This window comes from Melanostigma gelatinosum (assembly GCF_949748355.1).
Source record: "Melanostigma gelatinosum genome assembly, chromosome: 14".
In the NCBI taxonomy this organism is placed as follows: domain Eukaryota; kingdom Metazoa; phylum Chordata; class Actinopteri; order Perciformes; family Zoarcidae; genus Melanostigma; species Melanostigma gelatinosum.
Genome location: NC_136647.1, coordinates 12,526,211 through 12,548,579, shown reverse-complemented (window position 1 = coordinate 12,548,579; position 22,369 = coordinate 12,526,211). Strand labels below are relative to the sequence as shown.

The following is a 22,369-nucleotide window of genomic DNA, read 5'->3' as shown; positions in this document are numbered from 1 at the left end:
TCCTGTATTTATTGGTCTTGTGTGAAAAAAGACAAACTGCAGTTGGAAAGCTTTTTAAAACATTTTTTTACTTGTCTTTACGAAAATTTACGAGATTAAAAATACAAAGATTGAAAATACGAGTAACTCACAGGTAATAAACATGAAAAATGCTGTTTACGAATTCAAAACCCAACTTCAACATGACTACAAAGACCCCTAGATGACTGTTGCATGCTTATCAAGGTTACTAAAGTTGCAGTCCTGGAACACATTAATGGAACAAAGGTAACTTGTCTCCGGATGAAGACGTTTGATCGTCGTCTTAGGATGAAGAATGAAGAAAATCACAGAATCGATCCACCACCACCTCGCTGGATGTGCTCCTGGACCCTCTCCAGCACCTCCTGCATCCTCCTCAGCTACAGAGGGGGATAAATGAGGTGAGTGGTGATAACTTCACTGTGACAGAGTGAATGAACGAGAGAAACGTACCTCTTCGTCTTTCTCAAAGAGGATTCTTTCCGCCTGAGAGTCGGGGGGAGCCAGCGGCAGAGGAAAATCGGCCTCGCTCTGCTCTCCATGCGTCGCACGCAAACTAAGACCCATAGTCACACAAAGAAGAACACAACCTGCGTGAGCTCCCGGCTCAATCGGCACAGAAAATATCAGTGTGCACATGTGCTGCATGGATTTCGTCTTCTTTTTTTAAGAGCCTATATTGTCTTTAAAACAAACTCCTCTCCTCCTAGAAGCAACAATGTAAAAGGCAAGTGTGTGAAATAATCATCAAGACTCGTGTTACTCAACTAATGGTTGCCCACAAATAAGCAACTTCAGAGACAGAGTTTTATTGACTCAAAGAATTTGAATCAACCAATCCACGGTGTCCGCGTGCATCCTGCCTCCACACACCTGCGCTGCTTCTCCTGCACCACCATGCGCGTCATGTTCTGAATGCACTGGGCTCTGTAGTTTTCATAGTGCGTCTCCCCCGTCACATCCTTCAGGTCCTGCATGTGCGTCCTCACCAGCATGTTCCTCAGCAGCAGGAAGTCAGAGTGAGCCGGGTTCTCCACTGACCATGCAACGACAACGTGACACGAGATCAGAATGTAAACAAACTGATGCACAATCATGTAACCAAGTACAAAATGTCCAAAGACACTGTAAAAGCTGACTAAGACAAAAGAGGAGTTTTGTGTGTATTACCTTCTACCACACCCCAGGGATAGACACGACCCCTGAACTTGCGACCCTCACTCTCCGCCTGCACATTACTGCCAATTACTGCAAATGGGATGCTGTCCTGCAGGGAGAATCAAAAACAAGGCGCTGTCAGTCTTACACTGGATGAGACGGCACGTTTAAACTAAATTAGAGTCAACTGAAGAACCTTGAGTATCTGGTCCTGTCTTTTAAAGTCTTCGTCCTCATCTGAATCACACTCGGGAAACTGGTAGACGTTGATCCCAAACTGCTCGATCTCCTCTCTGATCTGGAGGACGTGAACACATTGAAACAATCACGCTTCAGGAGAAACAGACAAGAAATGAAAAATAAAGCTTCTCCTCAATCATGTGTTTAATGATTTCACACCTTCAGCTTCTTCCTGTTGACCTCCGCTTGTGTCAGGCTGTCGGCTTTGGCCACAACAGGAACTATGTTAACTTTGTTATGCAAAGCCTTCATGCACGCCACATCCAGAGGCCGAAGACTGATGTGTTACAAAATAAACAAACACATGCATGTGTATGTTAGTGCACACAAGCAGGAGCATGCCAAAAACATATCCAACAACCTTTAGGTGAGGCTGTTGCAGTACTGTTGCACTAGTTTAGCCTCGTGGGCAGAAGTAAAGACATGCCGTCAGTGTACCCGTGGCCAATTGGAGAGATGAAGTAGAGGCAGCAGTGGACTCTGTTGTCCTGGATGTTCCGTCTGTTCAACCCGCTCTCGTCTCTGAAGTACTGCTCAAACTGCTGGTCGATGTAGTCTTCTATTGGATTCCAGCTGATGCAGACATACAACATCTGTGAGTAAAACAACAACAACCCTGGCGGACAGCTGACAGTTTAAAATGTAATGCCGTGAGTCGCAGTCTGGTTCATTATCACAGGGCCCGTCTTTAACACCAGAACAAATGTCACGTCCGGGTCAAGCTGCTTTGAGTTTGAAGGAGGAGAAACATAACGCGGCCGCACGTTGATGACCCCCACCTTTCTGTGTTGTTGACAGCGTCTCCGAACCCCGGTGTGTCGATGATGGTGAGCCTCACTTTGATTCCTTTCTCCTCAATGCTAATGGTGTGTTTTACGATGTCGACTGTTTGATCAATCCGTTCTGCGGACACATACGAGTGCAAAGTAACTACGCAGGCAACGAGTTAACAATGAGTGCAAAGCATGCACAAGAACACGCGCACGCCTCAGGGCCAGAGAGGAGTAACAGCGTCAACATTAGCACAACAGACATGACAGCGAACAAAAATAAACAATAGACCTAATCTCACCTTGTGCATTGGGAACCTTCCTGTCTTGGTAGAGGTCCGTGAGGAACAAACTGTTGATGAGTGTGGATTTACCGAGGCCAGACTCCCCTACAGAGAGAAAGACACAACCCAGAGCTCTTGAAGTAGCACGAGTAACATACCACATCCAAGTGTGCAATGTCTGTATTCCTCTGAAGGATTTACTTCAACAAACAGGAAGTGCTTCTTCACACATAAAACGAGATGACATGTAGAAATCAGAGCAGGTATGTCTATAATCTACACCGATGAACGCATTTCTTAGCATTGTATCAGTTCATTTAACATCCAAACTTCTAGATGTTTGTATACGGCGGTGTGATTTGCAGTGTCTCATACAATCCCCGTTATAGGAGAGATGTTACATTCTGTCACGATAGCAGCCCGTTAAAGGTTCCCAGTCAGCAGACTTATGGGAGGACTCACCCGCCACCAGAAGCGTAAATGCGAATCCTTTCTTCACCGTCTTTCTATGAACCTGGTTGGGCAACGTGGCGAAACCCACATACTCTTTGTCCCGATCCTGCAGAATGAAAACACAAATGTAATATGAGCATATTGCTTATAAGTAAGGATTAAGAGAGTGCGTACTAATGCTACTTTACGTTACAGTCATGGTAACAACAATCATTGTAGCGGCCTGACCTGGACAACGTGACCCTCATCATGATCTGCAAAGCATCATGGGGCCAGACCACCTAAGTCTGGTCTAATACCCGTTTACCACGTCGTCATGCAGCACTGATGTTAACATGAAAGTTAATGTCTGACATCCGTAACTAACTTTATATTTCGTTTATGTTGATAGTGCAGCTGCAAAGAGTTTTCTGAACTTCATAGTGGGAGTTCAGAATCGTGTACAAAGTTGGGAAATGTATAAAACTAGGGCTGTCCTTGACAAAAGAAATCCTTAGTTTAGTTTACTCACACGATTTTGTCGACGAATCAATTGGCTGATTTATCGACAGATCTGTAAAACTTAAGTTACTCCACAAAGAATCATGCAAAACCACCATAGAAAATGACTAATCGACTAAAGCAATCTTAGCCGACCACGACCAAAACAACCGATCGGTGGGCAGCTGTTATTCAGCCATATTTAAAACAGAAATTATGTAACTCAAAGGCTTCTTCTGACACAGGCTCTGACACACAGAAACCCACCTCTGGAGAGTCATAGGGGTCAAAGCGTCCCCAGGGGCTGTGTGGACGAGACGCCGGGCTGAGTGGACAGTCCATAGACACCTGAGAGATGAGCTGCCTCCTCAGCGCCAAGAGCTGAAGATCTGCATTTGGTCCCACGCGACTTGGTCTTTGGGGGACTGTCGGAGAGCCAGCGGGGTTGCAGAAGACGGCACGGGGCAGAGGGGGAGTCCCAGGGAGGCTGGTGAGTCCGTTGGTTGCTGTCCCAGTTCCCTCCGCCTCATGGTGGACTGGTGCCTGGTGGTCCGGTGTCTGGTGCTGGTCGCCAGGCTGAGAGGTGGGAGGCAGATCCCTCATGGCGAAAGGAAACTGAGTGTCCTCCTGGTCCTCGATGGACAGACTGGACAACTGTGACAGAAGGCACATTATGGATTTTTATGTACGATCGAAAGTCTCAAAAAATATAGTATCGCTTTTGATCAAAACTAAAAGGGGGGAGTGATTTATTTTTCCGATTTACTGATCTGCTTGGAAAGATGACGGCACAATAAGAAAGTAGATTACTCTTGAGGCCAAAGTAAAAGACAGACAGAGAGCTAAAAATAGCACAGAAATATGTAGTGAATTAATTCAGTTATCACAGAAAGTTATGACTACATTACAGTTATGGCTGTTCGTCAATGAACGAACAAATCAAGATTTTGGCAGTTATTTTTTTACGCACATTTCAGGGCTCACATTGTGCTGTTGAGGCCCAAAGACAGCAGAACAACACGGCCCACAGTGCTGCTGGCCTGATCACGGTTCGTGTGCCATCCCTCTCCCTGTCAGCTCTCATTACCCACAAAGCTTTGCAGCAGGCTTAACCCAGCTTCTAATGCTGTGACAGGGTGGGGGTTGGAGATTTAACTCTTAAACACACACACACACAAGCTACAAACACTATCATTAAAGACTATTCTACAATTGTGTCCTACCTCCTTTTCTGAGAAAGTTGCATCTTGTTTGAGCAGAGGATAGAAAATATAAAAGGGAAAACATTTAATGTTTGTAAAAAAAAAAGACAATACAAATGCATAGAGACTTGTATAAGCTGGATAATGAGTTGAAGAGTATGGCTGCACAACTTTAAAACAAAATGCACACTTTAAACTAGTAGAACATAACACTGAGTGGCTTATAACAACATTTTCTCCCATTGTGTATATCACACACAGCATCCTCCTGATGCAAATGATGCACTATACTTGAATAAGGGGCAAAAGAATACAAGTGCCATACAAAATACCTAAAACAAAAAAAACAAGCTCTGGCTGCTGTTAGATGACTAATTCATATTGCATAAACTATTATTATTGTAAAAATAAATCAGTAATGCAACCTAGATGTGTTACCTTTCTTGCTGCTGCTGCGGAACCTGACTGGAGATGACATGTGCTGCATGATGCTGCCTCAAACTGTCCCCAGATCAGAGGAAGAAAAATTGGAATAAAAAACACGATGTGAGTGATGCCGAAAGTATGATGAGGCATGTGGTGTGCGTGGGTTCATGCACACACACTGATCTCCGGGTGCAGTCCGCTCTGACGTTAAGTACGAGAGAGAGAGAGAGAGAGAGCGGGTGGAGGCTCAGTACGAACAGCTGGTGATAAGACGTCAGTGCAGGATGCTAACAGCTAACGTTAGCTACTACTACTGACAATAATAATGATAATACAAATACAAATAAAAACTGTTGTCACTGCATTTTTCGTGATTCTGGTCAAAATTATGCTACCTGTTATAAAAATGTTTAAATGTGTAAAAAATATTTAGTGTGCCTCTGCTATCATGTAGGCTAGCATTAGCTAGCTAGCTAGCCCCGGTTCGGCTCTGTAAGATAACTAGAGTAGCTAAGTTAAACCTCACCTCTCCCTGGCTTCCTGAAGTTACGTAGATGTAGACAATCCAACAATTAGTCTCATGGTAATATATATATTTGAAAGAGTCCATGGAAACCTTTAAACTACACTTTTGGTCTGTATTCGCTAATCAATTTCTCCGCTGTCCGCTTGTATGAGTATTTTTCAGACACGTTAGCGCTTAGCAACGTTTGTACCGTCGTTTATAGAACGTTATATAAACTATTAAGTGTATACACATATTTTACATTATATGTACATTCTTGTATTTTATTTATTGAAATTCCCGTGACATCCCAACAGCAATCAATAATTTAAATGTTCCGACAAAAAAAAAAAATCCAGTAAAACTGGCTGCCGAGTGATTGACAGGTTCTGTCTACTTGAGTTGCGCGCACTCTACCCGCGCACCCATTGCGCGTCACCGGAGTCTTCAACTCGCTGCCAGTACCACGTGAGTACTAACAATAGCCACGTGAGTACTAACAATAGCCATGTGCGTTGTTTACGTTTATTATTATCTGTAAACGTCCAAAATGATAAGTTTGGAGGAGTGTCCTTGGAGGGGGCTGATAGACCGGCTGCCAGTGTTGCATTTTATTTTGCATTTGCAACATTGTTCTTGTAATTGAACTGAACTACCGCTAATGGTCTCAAAGTCCAGTGTAACGGAGCCCCCCAGGGCTGTGTGCTCGCCCCTTCCTGTTCTCGCTCTACACCCACGACTGCCACTCTGTGGTGAAGTTTGCCAACTACTGCTCAGCGTCAGTAAGCCCAAGGAGCTGATTGTTGATTTTAGAAAAAAAGGAGGCAAAGAGGCACAACCCCAGTCTACATCAATGGAGCTGAGGTGAAGCAAGTTAGCAGCATCACAAACAACCTGACATGGTCCTCACACATCTCCATCCTGGTGAAGAAAGCTCATAAATGGTTGTATTTCTTAAGGACACAGAGGAAGACAGAATTCCTGTGCCAAGTTCTTGTCAACTTTTACAGAGGAGCAATAGAAAGCCTCCTGACTACAAACTGACGTGGGATGTGCACGGCCCAGGATGGGAGGGCTCCACAACTTCAATTTAATAAGATGCACTTTTTGTCAGAGCCACCTGTCAAGCCCACAGGAGGTGAGTGTGCGATTCCGGGTCCATTCATAGGTTTTCAGGTAAGTATACTTTTAAATGTATTGATGTCACTCATCTATGTAAAATATCATTATACCAAAATGTGTCGACACTTCAGGATTAGTAAATTGTTGGCCTTGTCCACTTTCTTAAATTATAAAGAATAGCCTTAGAAAAAAAATATATATATTTATATATATATACGTTTTTACCAAGGTGATTCAATGGTAGTGATTTAAATGTAGTCATATGGATTTATATTTCTCTTTATTAAGTTGTACATTTATACGTTCACTGCTCAGTATGTGGGCGGAAACATTTCAACAGAAAATACAAAAAAGCATTCTCTTAAATACTTGACCCATGCAGTGTAGCTGGTATAAAGTGCCATGCGTTTCACAGCTTCTGGACAAAGTTGACACCGGAGCCCAACCGATACATTGGCCGACGAATTTTTACCGGCGTCATCACAGATGTTGGCTGATAAGTAAAGATAAACTGTTGCACACAGTCATGCAAAATATATGACTTGAGGTAATTTACAAACGGTATTTTCATTACGTAGTCTGTCCACCAGAGCGCACTAACAAAAATACAAAGCGTATTAATGCTCCACACACCTTTTTAAGAAACGTTCACTTCTCTCTCAGTTGTTTGAAAAGGCACAAAATGTCTTCATAAATAGTTTTCTCCCTGAAAAATGTCCTGCGCAGTCAGAGAAAAGAGCTGTCCTCTGTAGATCTGTCCCACAGCACTCTGCATGTCGTGTTGGAACGGCCCAGCAGCGAGACGTTGACCTGTAGCGGCTGTAAGGGCTCGTCCTCGGCTTTGGGCTGTCCTGAGGGGTTACTGCATTCATAGGTTTCAGGCCCATTCTCGCCTGGGTCCATGCTCGTCGACCTGTAACAAGTCAGGCCATGTGTGTGTTGCTCTTCGTCCGAATGGCTTTCAGGTAGGCCATTTTGGTTTTGGCTCTGAGTGAGGTGATTAGGCTCCATGTGGTTGTTCGCATCGTCCGAACGTCGCGTGGCGTCGGAGCTCTGTCTTTGTGGCTGTGAGATGTGGGTTTGTTCATGTGAACCCAGGGTCTTGTCCCGGTTGTGAGACTGGTTTTGATGGTTGTGCTTCTGCCAGAAGGCTCTGCGGTGCTGCTCTAACTCAGACAGCAGAGGCAGGCCGATGTCCAGGTGCATCAGCAGGTTCTCAAGCCACTCCTGCAGCTTCAAAAAGGAAGGACTGAAAGACAGAGAGTTGCAGGGATTAGAGGCTGTAGAGCTTCACATGCTCTACTGCAGTAATGCATTGATTGAATATGTAGCGGACTATTCTGCACTGTATTAGTTTAGTTTGTTTGTGTAATGCATTGCTGAGAGTATGTGTACAGTACATGGGCTCATACATTGTGATACAGTAGTACACTGGACATCAACTCACCAGAAAGTAACCTCAAGACTTTCTGACTGTAGCGGTAACAGATGAAAAGCATTACCGCTCTAATGAAGTGCCTAGTAGTTTCATTTTGAGTAGTGGTGGCGTGGTAGTTGTGTTGAACTGAAATGTACTGTAGGTTGTGTTGAATTCGTGCAGTCGTACCGTTGATCAGCGTCCATGTCACAGCAGAGGACAGCCAGAGGCAGGAAGGCCGGGGGGCAGCGTGGAGGGTGGTACTGCTGCAGGAAGCCGGCTACATTTAGCCCGAAGTCATTGGACCGGGGAAGGTAGTCAGGGTCAGCATTCACTCGACCTATAATCTATAGAGAGACAGAGATACGGACTCTGCTTTAAAACTGATGAGATGCTTGATCAATAAAAAGAAGTGTGGATAATATAGGGCTGGGCAATATATTGGGATGTTATTGATAACGTGATATGAGACTAGATATCGTCTTAGATTTTGGATGTCATATAAATATTGTCTGTTGGTTGTGAAGGCTGCATTACAGTAAAGTGATATCATCTTCTGAATTTACCAGACTTATCTAGCTGTTATATTATTTGACTTTACTCACTTATATCAACATTATTGATGATTTTTGTAAATATTTTGCGAAAGCACTAATAGTCAAATCTGCAATATCGTTGCAATAACGATATAGAGGTATTTGGTGAATAAAACTAAAATCATGATATTTGGACAATACAGGTTTGTTTGTTTTTGACATTTATAGAACATTCTAACACCACTTTTATGAATACTATTATTATACTATAATACTATTCTTTGCCAAGATGTTCTTACCTCACATATCATGATACCAAAGGAGAAGACGTCCACCCGCTCGTCATAGATTTTCCCTGAGAGGTGCAGAGGAAAGATTGGAAAATATGAGCCACATCTTTACTGGCCCATGGTGGAGACGTAAAGATCACGTTTTCAGTGTATTCATATTAAACCTGCAACTAGACCTCCGATTAATTTCAGGTCACACACTTACCACTTATTTGCATATTTTTCTATCCTGCATTACTTCTGGCATCAAGAGGCGAGCTGAGGTTAGTCAGTTCCGCTTCGAAACATCACTGAGAGTATTTATACCTTTTTCAAGTCATCATGGTGTACAGCACTTGAGAAAATAATTTCTGTGCAAATTTTCATTCTTTGGAAATTCGTTGCATTATTGGAAAAGGAAAGCAACATTTATTGTAGGAAGGTAAACATCCAAAGTAAGTCTTACTCCTACGCTGTGAGGTCTGACATGAATCTAAAGTCCTTTACTCGTAATCAGAAGTATTGTACCTGTGCCATTTGCCATATTTTATCTGGTATAAATATGGTAATAAGGCTTACAATGATTTTTCACAAGCGTCTCCTCTATTATAGAATTAGGAAAATGTAGTCCAGGGCCTCCAGGCTACCAAAGGCGTTGGAATTAGTTACATCATACTCTTTGCCTTCACTATAAACAAGCCTCTGTGCGATTGGTTCAGGTTCAGAGATTGCTATAACCGATGGCCTGGAACCTTGTGCACTCACCGTGGATCATCTCAGGCGCCATCCAGTAGGGGTTTCCTACCACGGTGTAGCGCTTCCTCCGGTCAAGCCTGCGGAGCTCTGACAGTGTCTCCTTCGCAGGCCGTTCCATCGAGGATGTTGTGGTCCGATTCCTCTCCTTTATTACCAGCCTGGCTAGTCCGAAGTCTGCCACCACCACAGTCTGGTTCTGAGAGAGATGTTAGGAGCATTTATATTGTTATGTTGGTTTGATTTTGTTTAAAAGTGTAGCAGGAGTGTGAAGTATCAATCATGTATGCAACAAGGATTAAGCATTAAGTGAAACCTATACAGTAGGAAGAGTTTGATCATTTTAGATTTATAATTTGAAAACATAATGAAATGCAGACGCTAGCTTTAGCTGGGGGCTGGTGTTGATGTTTACAACATTTGAGTGATATTGACATTTTAAAACTGAAATTTAAAACTGAAACTTTAACGAACGAAAGTTCCATATAGGTTTAATATTTAAGAAATAAACATTCAAATAACTATAAGTCAGTTTTTGTCTCCAGGTGTCATAATGATGACCTGTTTGGTGGATTGACACTGCTGTTTAAACTGATTTAATAGACTTGGATTTGGATTCAAAATGAAGCTGGCTATCCAAAGCCAACCCTAGTTTTGTTTGTTCACAGTAAGTTTACAATTTTATGAAATATGAAGCAATCAACATATTGATGAAACACCTCAACACTGTGGGGAAATAGTCATCTGTGATGGGTTTGTGTATCCTACGGTGAAGCTGTCTGATGTGTGTGATGGAACCACTTGTTTACCTCTCTGACCAGGCAGTTGTGTGAATTGAGGTCTCGGTGGATAACATTCATGGAGTGTAGATATGCCTGAGAAAGAGAGACGTTACATACATTTGGGGGAAGTTGGTACTATAGATCAAATGAATATTTTGGATATTAACCTTGAAAGACTCACCATTCCAGCTGCAATGTCTTTGGCATAACCCACTCTTGTACTCCAGGGGAAATCCTCATCCTACGATAAGCAGAGTGTGATCAACATACCGTACTGTGCCCGTGTGCTCTGACAGTCCTTCTGGAGTTTTAACGTACCATTTTTACAATGGTCTCTCGGAGAGTTCCCCCCTGGATGTATTCAGAGACAAAGTTAATTCGCTTGTCTTTATAAAACAGTCCAATGAACTTGAGGACATTGGGATGGTCCAGACAGCGCATCACCTTCACCTGTACAAAATGAGAGGAAGAGTGGTTGAACAAATGCTTCACGTCATTGCAGCAGCAGGGAAATAGCTCACAGGTAAGATAGTGACCTAGTAACCCTCTTGATGATGTAAGATGGGGTTAAAACTGTGCTCGTGAAAAATACAGCTTTCTTACCAACTTAAAACCTAAAGTGAGCTCCCGTAGTGAAGAGCACTTATCTTAACTTATCTTAACTTATTCTTTAGTCGTCCCCTAAATACAAATGACCACCAGCAGGGTTGGTAGACAGGTTAACTTCCTGCTCTAATAACCATTTACCTCCTTTAAGAAAGTCTTGTGGGTCTCTTCGTCGAAACGTATCAACTCTTTCATCACCATCACCTCCCCTGTCTCCCGATGCGTCACCTTGATAACAACAGGTTAATCACAAGGCTGATTAAAACCAATCGTACAGAATAACTGCCGACAAGGCGTAGAGTCATGAAGAATGGAGGGAAATGTAACTGCGGTACCTTGACAGCCTGTCCAAAGAAGCCCTTGCCAAGCACTTCTCCGTGGATGAGGTCCGAAGGTCTGAAGATGCGATGGGTTCGATCTCCGGCGTCCGCACGGAGAGACTCTGAGCGAACCATGTCTCTCCTCTGAGATAACAGCGACAGTGCCCCGGAGGACAGAGGACGCTTATCGATACTACAGCTGCGCCTGAGAAAGAAGAGAGACTCAGACAGCGAGAAAGAGAAGAGTAAGAAATCCAAGTAAGCCGAGAGTCAGCGCTTACAGTATATGTCTGGATCGCATTCCCATGGTCCCCTGGTGCTGAGGAGGGGAGAGGCTCATGCTGATTGGTCCATCTGTCTCCTCCCCTGGACTGGGCTCTTCCTCCAGACTTGGGAGTTTGTGGGTCGAAGAAAGTTTGTCCCGGACACAAAGGTCGGGACAGCTGATGTCGTCCTGGGGATCGTTTGAGAGAAGGAGTTCATCGGGAGGCTGTGGGTTGTGTTCGATGGTCAGCTGCAGGGGTCGGCTTGTGTCCTGGATCACACAGTTTATCTAGAGGAAAGCATATCGTATTGACCTTTGGTGACGTATTAGTTTTTCCGGTTTAATTGTTACGTTATTTTTTTTATTGGATGGTGTTGTGGCTCGGTGGAATCGGTGGGTAGTTTGAGGCCTACCTCGTCTGGGGTGATGTTGTGGACAGGGATGCCGTTGACCTCAAGTACTCGGTCCCCATTGTGGACAGAGGACAGCAGGTCAGGGCTGAGGGCAGCTGTGTCTAACCTGAGGGAGACAGACAATGAGTTAACGGGTGCAGGAAAGGTGGGCGAAGACAAAACGAGCCTGGGTTGTTGGCTCCGACTAGCTCTGACTGAATGCAAGGTCCACTCTTGGCCATGTCTCGGATTCAGAGACTCACCCTGTCACAGTGACAAGAGGGCCTTTCTCTTGGCTGAGGTCAGTGGTGAGAGTCAGGGCTCGTCGGCCACCTGCACGGGGAGGGAGAGACACCAGCGCCACCATGTGGGGACTCTTGGCGAGTGGAGAAGCTGACCTCGCTGCTGAAACTACACCCTGACAGAAACAGTGGCCGCTGCAGAACAGACAAATCAAGAGATGGAATACAGGAGAATCTGAATCATACATTTTACATAGTTTACCAAAAATGATACCCTTACATACGTAGCTTGTTTTTGGCCTGAGAAAAATTCAGCAAAGAACTTTAATTTCTTTCCTTTCAGCTTCAAACTCACCAGTAGAGTTTTGTGCGTTCGACGAGCGTGTAGTTGTCTCCATCTCCAATGAACATTTCACAGCTCATACAAGTGAAGCATTCAGGGTGGTACTTTTGCTCTCCGGCAACCTGTTTAGGCAGTGTGGTAAAACACAATGCAGAAGGCAATGTCATAATATTGTTTGATACAGAAGATGATAGTTTGGTGGGGTAGGGACGGAATGCAGCTCTGAATCATAAAGAGTCATTTGTTTCTATGCATTCCTGCAAAAGGGCATTGTAGTGTCAGGATGTTTTCAGAGGATATCCTCCGGCGTGAGTGTTGAAAGACGAAATGCATTTACTTTCATACCAGGAAGAAACCAAGACACAGGAAGGCTTTGAATTTCTGAGTAGTTGGCGTATCATGCTAAGATCCTGTATTTCTTGTCACAGAGATTAATGCCGTCTGTGAATATTACGTAATACACATTTTGATATTTGCATGGCCACGTCTCAGTTGGAACACATGGAGGTTGTGAATGATCAATAAAGCAGCTATTTTTAAACCAGCACACCAACTATCAATCAATTTGTTATTGGCTGAGTACAACATGTTTTGGACCGAGTAAGCTGAAAAACAGACGGGAGGATTATATCAGTGGTGGGCCGTCAGGGACAGCTAAGCCTTCTCTGCTGGCCTAAACAGAATCACAAAGTTATAGCTATTTTATAATTTAATAATAATACATATTCAGCCCCTATTTCGCTATGCTATGCTAACCTGAGGACGCCGAACGGCGAACGTTCAGAACGTTTTGAACCCGGAACAATAACAAAAAACAGCTGGGGCCGAATGTTCGGCGTTCCCGGTGTTCCCAACGTTCCCGGCATTCCGAATGTTCCCGGCGTTCCGAACGTCCTTTTGAACCCGGAACAATAACAAAACACAGCTGGGGGCGGCGTTCCCAACGTTTCGCGTTCGGAACGGCGAACGTTGGGAACGCCAGCTCCCAACGCGTAGCTCACAGCACAGAAGGCCCAGGTATAAAATGCACGGCCCACCACTGGATTATATGCTAGGAGGCTTTGGCTTGGGACTGTTGGTTTGGTCTTGAACTGCAATGTTGTGACTAATTATAATGAAGTGTTTGTAAGCATCACAGCAATAGGACAGGTCTGGTTCTAAAATGAGTTATCGTGGTACCATAATGAGTCCTGTGGCGATGGTCTCTTTGCAGCCGTGGCAGTGCTCTCCATAGCGGGCCCAGTAATGCTTCTTACAGTAGAGCTGTGCCTCTCTCTCATAGTACCAGTGAGACAGGATGCAGCTACATTCACAACACCTGAAGAGAAGTGTGAAGCAGGGAAGAGAGAGTAGGACATGGAAACAAGAGAAAATGGAGATTTAGCGCGGATGTAAGATGATTCTTCAGAGGTGTGTCGGAGCAAAGTAACGTGAGCCTCATCAGTGATGGAACACGTGAGACTCTCGAGGATAGTCAACCTCTGAGATCGTCACACACGGTGTCAGGTGCAGCACTTTCAGGTCAGTTGCACCGTAAGTTATCGTCACTGTCACCGATACGCATCTCCTTTCCTCTCTTGACTTCTTTGGCCCCATGCTTGTGTTGAATGACAATGTGATTCTTTTATTAGTCACAAAGTTGAGCCTAAAATACAGTTCATGTCACAACAGGGATTGTGTTGAAATTTTGCATGATACAGCGCCTTGCAAAAGTATTCACCCCCCTTGGTCTCTTTCTGATTTTGGAATTAAAATGGATTTTTAGCAAAAAAGCTAAATGAAACAAAAAACAAACAAACTGGTGCGTGCTAATGAAGGCCCTAAATACGATTGGGTGCTACCACTTACCTTCAAAGGTCATATAATTAATTAATTACAGTCTACCTGTGTGCATTCTAAGTGTCACATGATCTAAGACAGCACCATTAGATACATTATAACAAAATGGAAAGCATATAGCACCACAACAAACCTACCGAATGAGGACCATACTCAGGGACCAGGCAGGCAGGACATTAACCAGAGAGGCGTCAAAGAGACCAAAGAAAACCCTGAAGGAGCCGGAAAGCTCCACAGAGGAGATTGGAGTCTCTGTTCATAGGGACACTTTAAGCCGTACACTCCACAGAGATGGGCTTTATGGAAGTGGCCAGAAAAAAAACATTGTTTGAAGAAAAAAAAAGAAAGAAAAAAGTCTGCCAAAAAGTATGTGGGAGACTCCAAATGTGTTATCTTATTGTTTTTTTTTCTTCCAGCTCTGTGGAGATTACGGCTTCGGCAGGTTGGTTGTGGTGCCATATTCTTTCCATTTTGTAATAAAGGATTTAATGGTGCTCTTTTAGATCATGTCACACTTAGATTGACATGATCTGTCCCATGACTTTATTTAAATAATGATGTGACTTTTTAAGGTAATTGGTAACATTAGACCGTATTTAGGGTCTTCATAGCAAAGACGATTAATACATAAGCACGCACCACTTTTCAAGGTTTTTTTTTTTCATTTCACTTCACCAACGTTGACTATTTTGTGTCGATCCATTATATAAAATCAAGATAAAAATCCACCGTCAAGTGGGTGACTACTATTTTAAGGCAGCGTACACTGCGACAGAGAGCACATTCAGCCAGATCCCAAACTAATGCTGCTTCTTACAAAAGGACTCCTCATGTAGGGTCACTGGTCTGTCACATGTCTTCACTCCAAGGGCACACCCACTCAAAGATTGCAAAAGAGAGCTCAACAAAGTGAAAACATTGCCGCAGTTTAAAAAGCTATTGTTGCTTGAATGCAGCACAGCATGTTCACTTTCAGTCCTTTAAAAACTGAAAACAGAAACTCCCCGTGGCATCCTGGGCTGAAACTGAATGAAGACTAATGCCTATACACAACAAAAACCTGCTTCCTTATCTCTTCAATGCAACCGCCTCAGTGGGAAGTGACTTCCTGGACAGAGTACAGCCCCATGTTTCCTCTCTCCCAACCTCAACTGTAAATGCCACGCTGTCCTCACAATAGAGAATGAAAAGGTTGCCTTTCTATTGAGAATAGAAAGATTGGAGAGTTTCCTCCCATGTGCGGTGACGACGTTTCACTGTGATCAATCGTGTTATTTTATTTAGTCGTCTTAGATCTTGGAACACAACTTAAAGAGGTGAAAAGCATGATCCTGTACATCTACTACGAACCTCCGTGCTCATCAGTAATTGATGTGGTTTTGTGTCGCGCTTGGCGGAGGCTACGTCAGTGTCACTATAGTGACGACTACACCCAGTCGTTCTTCTCTTCGTTCGAAGAAACTCTTGTTGCTCCTGATGGAAATGTCACATCACACATCACTTCTTCTGGTAGAGATTGTAAATGCTTTATTTAACCAGGAATAGGATCACTTTTAAGTTGTTTGTTAATACAGACAACAACATGGTCATGTACTTGATATTGAACTTCAGGTTCACTGCTGCAGCTCATATTGAGTAGGTCTTGAGTAAAGTTAAAGAGTTTCTACTCTTAACAGATACTAGGTTTGCTGGGGAAACAGTGCACTGTGGGAAGTACAGTTAGATATCTATTACACCTGACTCCGAATTATTGCGGCGGAAATAATAAAGTAATAAAACCTCATCAGACAGTTGCAGGGTTTTTTTCCGACCCTCTGTTTGTTTTTCTGCTGGCATCGGATGTGGAGCCTCCCAGCTTCCACCTCAACATCTGGTCATTTATCCTCCGCTCTGTTTCCTACTGCCATCTCCTCACAATACTCTACTTGACAGTAATACCTTCACCTGGCTTGTGCTGCGTCTTACGCTTATCTTTAGCCATTCATAGATCTCCCGAGATATGTGTCACTAACAGTGCCAGCACCTGTTGTGTATATGTGACAAACATGTTGTGATGTGACAAACATGTTGTGATGTGGCGTATCTTCCTGCTAGGGTTTCCTCCATGTTCTGTCTGTGTCGCCCTGCTGGATTTCCTTTAAATAACAGGAGATATTAAGATGTAATGTTTGGGTGTTCGAGGGATATTGTCTCAATGTTGTTATGTATGCAGTGGTGTGCATGCATCTTTTGATATAGACCTGAGGAAGAGGAGGTAGAACAAACAGGGATCCACAAAAACAAACATTTGTTTCGTTATGGATTGTACGGTAGGCTGCTTAGATACCTGGCAAGGCAACATATTTGCCTGTTATTGTTTTGGTTTCACAACACATACTCATAGTTGATGTGAAAGTAGACAGAATATAGAAGCACCACAGTTTACTCATGTGTCTCTTTGTCACAGCAGAGTTGTTTTTGAGGAAGTATCGCAGATGCTGAACTACAATTTGCTGAGGTATTCTGTGTTTCACTTTTGCTCACGCTTTCACACTCTTTCTCTTCTTTCTCTCACTGGCACAAACACATCACATCTCTTACCGTCCTTTCATCCCTCTGCGAAACCTTTGGTCCCGTCGTGACATTCTGCCCCGTCAGTTCGCCGATAGACAACTCTCTCTCAGAAACAATCCGCCCAGTTATACGAAAGGAGCTTTATAGTTGCATGTGGTCATGAGCGGATCCTTCATTTATTCTGTGGCAGCAGGCGTTGTCTTTTTCTTTTCTTTTTTACTCTCTGTCTCTCCACGCGCTCAGAGGCTTCCTGTGCATCGGAGTTCACTGTCTAATGAGCAGAGTAGCTGTGTGAGAAAAAGCTCCTCTGACCCACTGACACCACCCCCTCTGCTGGCTGCCAAGAAATAGACATATCCCAGTATAGAAGTTATGCTCCACCATCCCTCTCCTGTTACTCCCAGTACGTAGACCTCTGCACGATACAGTTACGCTCCTCGGCGGAGTCCACGGAGTGTGGAGCTGGATGGGGGTTTATATGAGTTCAGTGTGTTTTTCCCAGAGGTGGTGAGCTTGTGTGTGTGCGTGTTTTGAAACGAGCTCTGTTCCCATCAGCGCCGACATAATCTCTTTATGAATGCTCCAATTACTGCACTGCCCGGATCCTACGGTAAAGCACTCTATTCATTACACACAACCAACAAAAAGGGAGAGTTCAGTTAATTAGGGGAAGAAAAACAATACTGTATGATACCCTCAGATTATCCACGTGAGTGTGGCTCTGCTGCTGTTGATTTGGCTTTAAAACGATAAGATGTCAGAGGAATGAACAAACAAAAATGACACCAATGTAGATTTATTATGTTGTCTTTTATTTCAAAGTACATTTTCTAGAATGAGTCCAGTTTAGTTTGCATCTCCAGACTGTAATTCATAATAGTAGACTATGTGTGTGTCTTCTATGGTTTATTCTTCGTCGTTGTTGATCTTGTTTATGCTCGTTTCTTTTGGGACTCATTGGTCTATGCTGTAGACGACTTAATACGCTGTAGTGTGCGCTATTAGCTGAGTCACGATGTCACCACAATGAAGACAGCGGTTGAACGCTGCTCTAACTTTGGCCATAGCTTGTTGTTTAGCCTCACACTGCCACCGCACACAGAATATGTAGCTTCCTCCTTTTACCTTCTGCCTAAACCATCCTGACTGTTTCACATATTTGTGCATGGGCGACATGTCAATTATTCTAGCAATGACAATAACCTGAAACAACTGTCATTGGGCATGTCTTTATTTCAGAGAGCATTGTCTGAAAGTGTACAGAAGTGCATCATTTTCTTCATGGGAACACAGATGTTAAAAACACATGTTGAGTTACATGGTAGAGACAGATGCAAGAGCAATGACACTTTTTATCCAAATGACATCACAGACGACAATGTGGTTTCACACAATGTAGAAAACAAAGCATTTATATTAACCATACTAGTACACAAGTTTTAAAAACCGTAAAAACTAACACACACACACACAAAATAACAAAAATTTAAAGGTGTATTAATGCACTTGAATTTGTAAAATGAGACTAAATCGATAACGCAATCAGCTTTTTCTGCTTTTTGTCAGCATAATTTAAAAAGACAAGCAAACGTGAACAATTTCCCAGCAGTGTTAAAGGAGGTAACACAACACAAACAGTAACCAACGCTCCTCCGATAGTATTTCAATGGCTTCTAATCATATTACTTAACATTTAGTTTGAATTATTACCTCAACAGCAAATGTAAAAGCCAAATCATATTATCATAACTAATACCTCCTTTTGATAATATGAAGGTATCCATGTCAACAAAAAGTTTACACTAATAGCAATTCGTGTTATGTAGCTATAACATGATGCAGAATCTCATGAGTGTAAGCAGCTGAGGACCTTCAGCCTCCACATTTGCCGAAGGTGCTGAGGCCTGAGCACAACACAGACTGCTTCAGGGTCAGATAATGACCAGTCAAAACACCACCTTCACAGTTCCCCCAAAACAGCAGCCGTCTGTTTCTTTGTCCGTACAGATTATCCAAGTGTTTGCACTTTGAAGTAAAAGCTCAAAACAGTGAATTAATGAAACAAAAATGACACTCTGCAGATCAAAGGAAAGCCAAGTCTGACTGGGTAAAAGTCCCTCGGAGAATGTTTTGTTTTAACATTGTGTCAGCATGCAGACAGGTCTGAAGGAGCTGCCCTGAGGGAGTCCTTGGTGTCAGTCTTCACCCATTGGATCTACGGTGATATTTGCAAAGGAACACAAATTGTGTTCAACAACAATAAACAAAAACTGTTTTGTAGTACAGGTTGGCCTCACAATTTAAGAAGAAATCTTGGTCCTTTTTTATTTCGGTGGTGCTCAGCCTGGTAGTCGGGATCCCCAGAGAGTCACAAGGTATTTCAAGAGGGGGATATTGCTATTCCAAGTACAAACAATTTCATCCCCTTTTAGACTTGTGCTTTTTACTGTGTAATGGTAAACGTTTTAAATTATTTTACCAAAGCTTTAAATTGCCAACGCAGCAGCCTGCAACGAAGGAATTGCCTTGTTTTAAGGCATCACAACACTACCAGGTTGAGAACCAGTGCTCTGTTTATTTATGTTGTGACGCTGATGTCACCACAATGAAGACAGCGGTTGAACGCTGCTCTAACTTTGGCCATAGCTTGTTGTTTAGCCTCACACTGCCACCGCACACAGAATATGTAGCTTCCTCCTTTTACCTTCTGCCTAAACCATCCTGACTGTTTCACATATTTGTGCATGGGCGACATGTCAATTATTCTAGCTGCTTTAAAATGACAATAACCTGAAACAACTGTCATTGGGCATTTCTTTATTTCAGAGAGCATTGTCTGAAAGTGTACAAAAGTGCATCATTTTCTTCATGGGAACACAGATGTTAAAAACACATGTTGAGTTACATGGTAGAGACAGATGCAAGAGCAATGACACTTTTTATCCAAATGACATCACAGACAATGTGGTTTAACACAATGTAGAAAACAAAGCATTTATATTAACCATACTAGTACACAAGTTTTAAAAACCGTTAAAACTAACACACACACACACAAAATAACAAAAATATTTAAAGGTGTATTAATGCACTTGAATTTGTAAAATGAGACTAAATAGATAACGCAATCAGCTTTTTCTGCTTTTTGTCAGCATAATTTAAAAAGACAAGCAAACGTGAACAATTTCCCAGCAGTGTTAAAGGAGGTAACAAAACACAAACAGTAACCAACGCTCCTCCGATAGTATTTCAATGGCTTCTAATCATATTACTTAACATTTAGTTTGAATTATTACCTCAACAGCAAATGTAAAAGCCAAATCATATTATCATAACTAATACCTCCTTTTGATAATATGAAGGTATCCATGTCAACAAAAAGTTTACACTAATAGCAATTTGTGTTATGTAGCTATAACATGATGCAGAATCTCATAAGTGTAAGCAGCTGAGGACCTTCAGCCTCCACATTTGCCGAAGGTGCTGAGGCCTGAGCACAACACAGACTGCTTCAGGGTCAGATAATGACCAGTCAAAACACCACCTTCACAGTTCCCCCAAAACAGCAGCCGTCTGTTTCTTTGTCCGTACAGATTATCCAAGTGTTTGCACTTTGAAGTAAAAGCTCAAAACAGTGAATTAATGAAACAAAAATGACACTCTGCAGATCAAAGGAAAGCCAAGTCTGACTGGGTAAAAGTCCCTCGGAGAATGTTTTGTTTTAACATTGTGTCAGCATGCAGACAGGTCTGAAGGAGCTGCCCTGAGGGAGTCCTTGGTCACCCATTGGATCTACGGTGATATTTGCAAAGGAACACAAAGTGTGTTCAACAACAATAAACAAAAACTGTATTGGAGTACAGGTTGGCCTAACAATTTAAGAAGAAATCTTGGTCCTTTTTTATTTTGGTGGTACTCAGCCTGGTAGTCGGGATCCCTAGAGAGTCACAAGGTATTTCAAGAGGGGGATATTGCTATTCCAAGTACAAACAATTTCATCCCCTTTTAGACTTGTGCTTTTTACTGTGTAATGGTAAACATTTTAAATTCTTTTACCGAAGCTTTAAATTGCCAACGCAGCAGCCTGCAACAAAGGAATTGCCTTGTTTTAAGGCATCACAACACTACCAGGTTGAGAACCAGTGCTCTGTTTGAAAGAGACGCTTGTATAAAATCGAAGCAAATGAAAAGTGTCACATGTGGAATGTGTTGAAGCTCTAGCTTCTATGGCAGGTAGGACATTTACAATCTGGGATCATGCAGTAGCACCACTGTTGTTTTCATGAGGTCACTTCCTGTCTGTTGGCCTCTCACTTCCTCCTTTGAGCACAGTATTTACCCTGACAGCCAGCACCTAAGTATCAGAGCAGAGGAAATACTTATTTTCTTGACATACAATAAATACAGCCTATTGTATGGATGACAACTACACTGTAAAACATGAAAACACAAGTTCCCTTGATGTCTTAAAGATGTGTGAGTTGGGATATACAACAAGCATTGTAGTCAGAATTGCGTCCCAGTGACGTTATCTCGGTTAGAGGGCTCAGTTTTTATTTAATTTCCACACAACTACATAGTTCCTGTATTTGTGGCTGGAGGGCTGTGGCAATTCATTTCTCTGAAAACCATGTTTGTACCAGAATTAGGTGGTAAATTGCACGAGAAGCTTCTACTGGCTTTGTTGAATTCTTAGTGTAGGGATCATTACTGAAGTGGATCGTAACTTATCTCAGGTTACAACACATAAAGTTAGAAGAACTCCTGGAATGGGTCTGACTAGAACATTTTAGTTGACTCACAAAATTCCAGTAAAATCTTTTACAGTGTATAGATCCGGCTTACTGCAAAGCAATACAATGTGTTCTTGTTTTGTTGTTGTTGTTTTTACCTCTGTAGCCCCCAGCTCCCAGAAACGCCTGCATGGCTGCATATTTGGCTGCCTTCTGTGCCTTGGCTGAAGAACATGAAAGTAAAAAGGAAAGTTATTCTGCAGACATACACAGGCTCTCTATAAAAATACCCAGCTGTAGAGATTTTAAAAGCATACACAACAATATTTCCACCTCAAAAATGAAAAATGTATTATGGGAATAAAAGTACAGAAATCCAGATGTCAAATGTTCCCTCTTTTGTGGTTAGGATACAAAAACAACCTCTAAACTAATATTGAAAAAGGAATGAATGATTGTCATGTAGATCTTCATGTGGGCTGGACGTATGTGTGTTAAGAGACTGGAGTTAATTAGAGCATGCCTGTCCCAGAGGACCCAGCGAGTTTTCTTACATTTTTGTCCTGCCCCCGTGTATCCTAGAAAACAATAACAGGAAAGACAGAGTCATCATGAACAATTGATGATCTTTACAATGGTCCCATTTGTTATCTCAGCA

General features: G+C 42.7%; 2 protein-coding genes across 2 annotated transcripts; both read right to left on the bottom strand.

Moving 5' to 3' along the window:
- Nucleotides 1-201: 201 nt before the first annotated feature.
- Nucleotides 202-5,968, bottom strand: LOC306788019 (septin-5-like; the record flags this gene model as incomplete). Its single annotated transcript, XM_079283348.1, has 13 exons — nt 202-401; nt 475-577; nt 895-1,057; nt 1,192-1,288; nt 1,376-1,477; nt 1,579-1,696; nt 1,858-1,992; nt 2,199-2,322; nt 2,492-2,578; nt 2,936-3,032; nt 3,674-4,060; nt 5,047-5,109; nt 5,957-5,968. The coding sequence occupies 13 exons, from the start codon at nt 5,966-5,968 to the stop codon at nt 327-329; spliced, it is 1,563 nt and encodes a 520-aa protein (XP_079139474.1). The 3' UTR covers nt 202-326.
- Nucleotides 5,969-6,943: 975 nt separating this feature from the next.
- LOC306788513 (LIM domain kinase 1-like) lies at nt 6,944-17,235 on the bottom strand. Its single transcript, XM_079284063.1, has 15 exons — nt 17,006-17,235; nt 13,766-13,904; nt 12,599-12,708; nt 12,265-12,438; nt 12,023-12,128; nt 11,626-11,897; nt 11,360-11,549; nt 11,166-11,252; nt 10,737-10,868; nt 10,600-10,659; nt 10,446-10,511; nt 9,649-9,835; nt 8,914-8,969; nt 8,268-8,425; nt 6,944-7,910 (listed from the first exon to the last, which is right to left on the bottom strand). The coding sequence occupies exons 1-15, from the start codon at nt 17,047-17,049 to the stop codon at nt 7,388-7,390; spliced, it is 2,304 nt and encodes a 767-aa protein (XP_079140189.1). The 5' UTR covers nt 17,050-17,235; the 3' UTR covers nt 6,944-7,387.
- Nucleotides 17,236-22,369: the final 5,134 nt, after the last annotated feature.

Coding starts and splice junctions, on each gene's coding strand:
- LOC306788513 (XM_079284063.1), bottom strand. CDS start 17,049: ATGTCACGACGGGACCAAAGGTTTCGCAGAGGGATGAAAGGACG. Junction 11,253..11,359: donor TCTTTGGACAGGCTGTCAAG/GTACCGCAGTTA, acceptor GTTGTTATCAAG/GTGACGCATCGGGAGACAGG. Junction 8,970..9,648: donor GGCGCCTGAGATGATCCACG/GTGAGTGCACAA, acceptor TGCACCTCTCAG/GGAAAATCTATGACGAGCGG.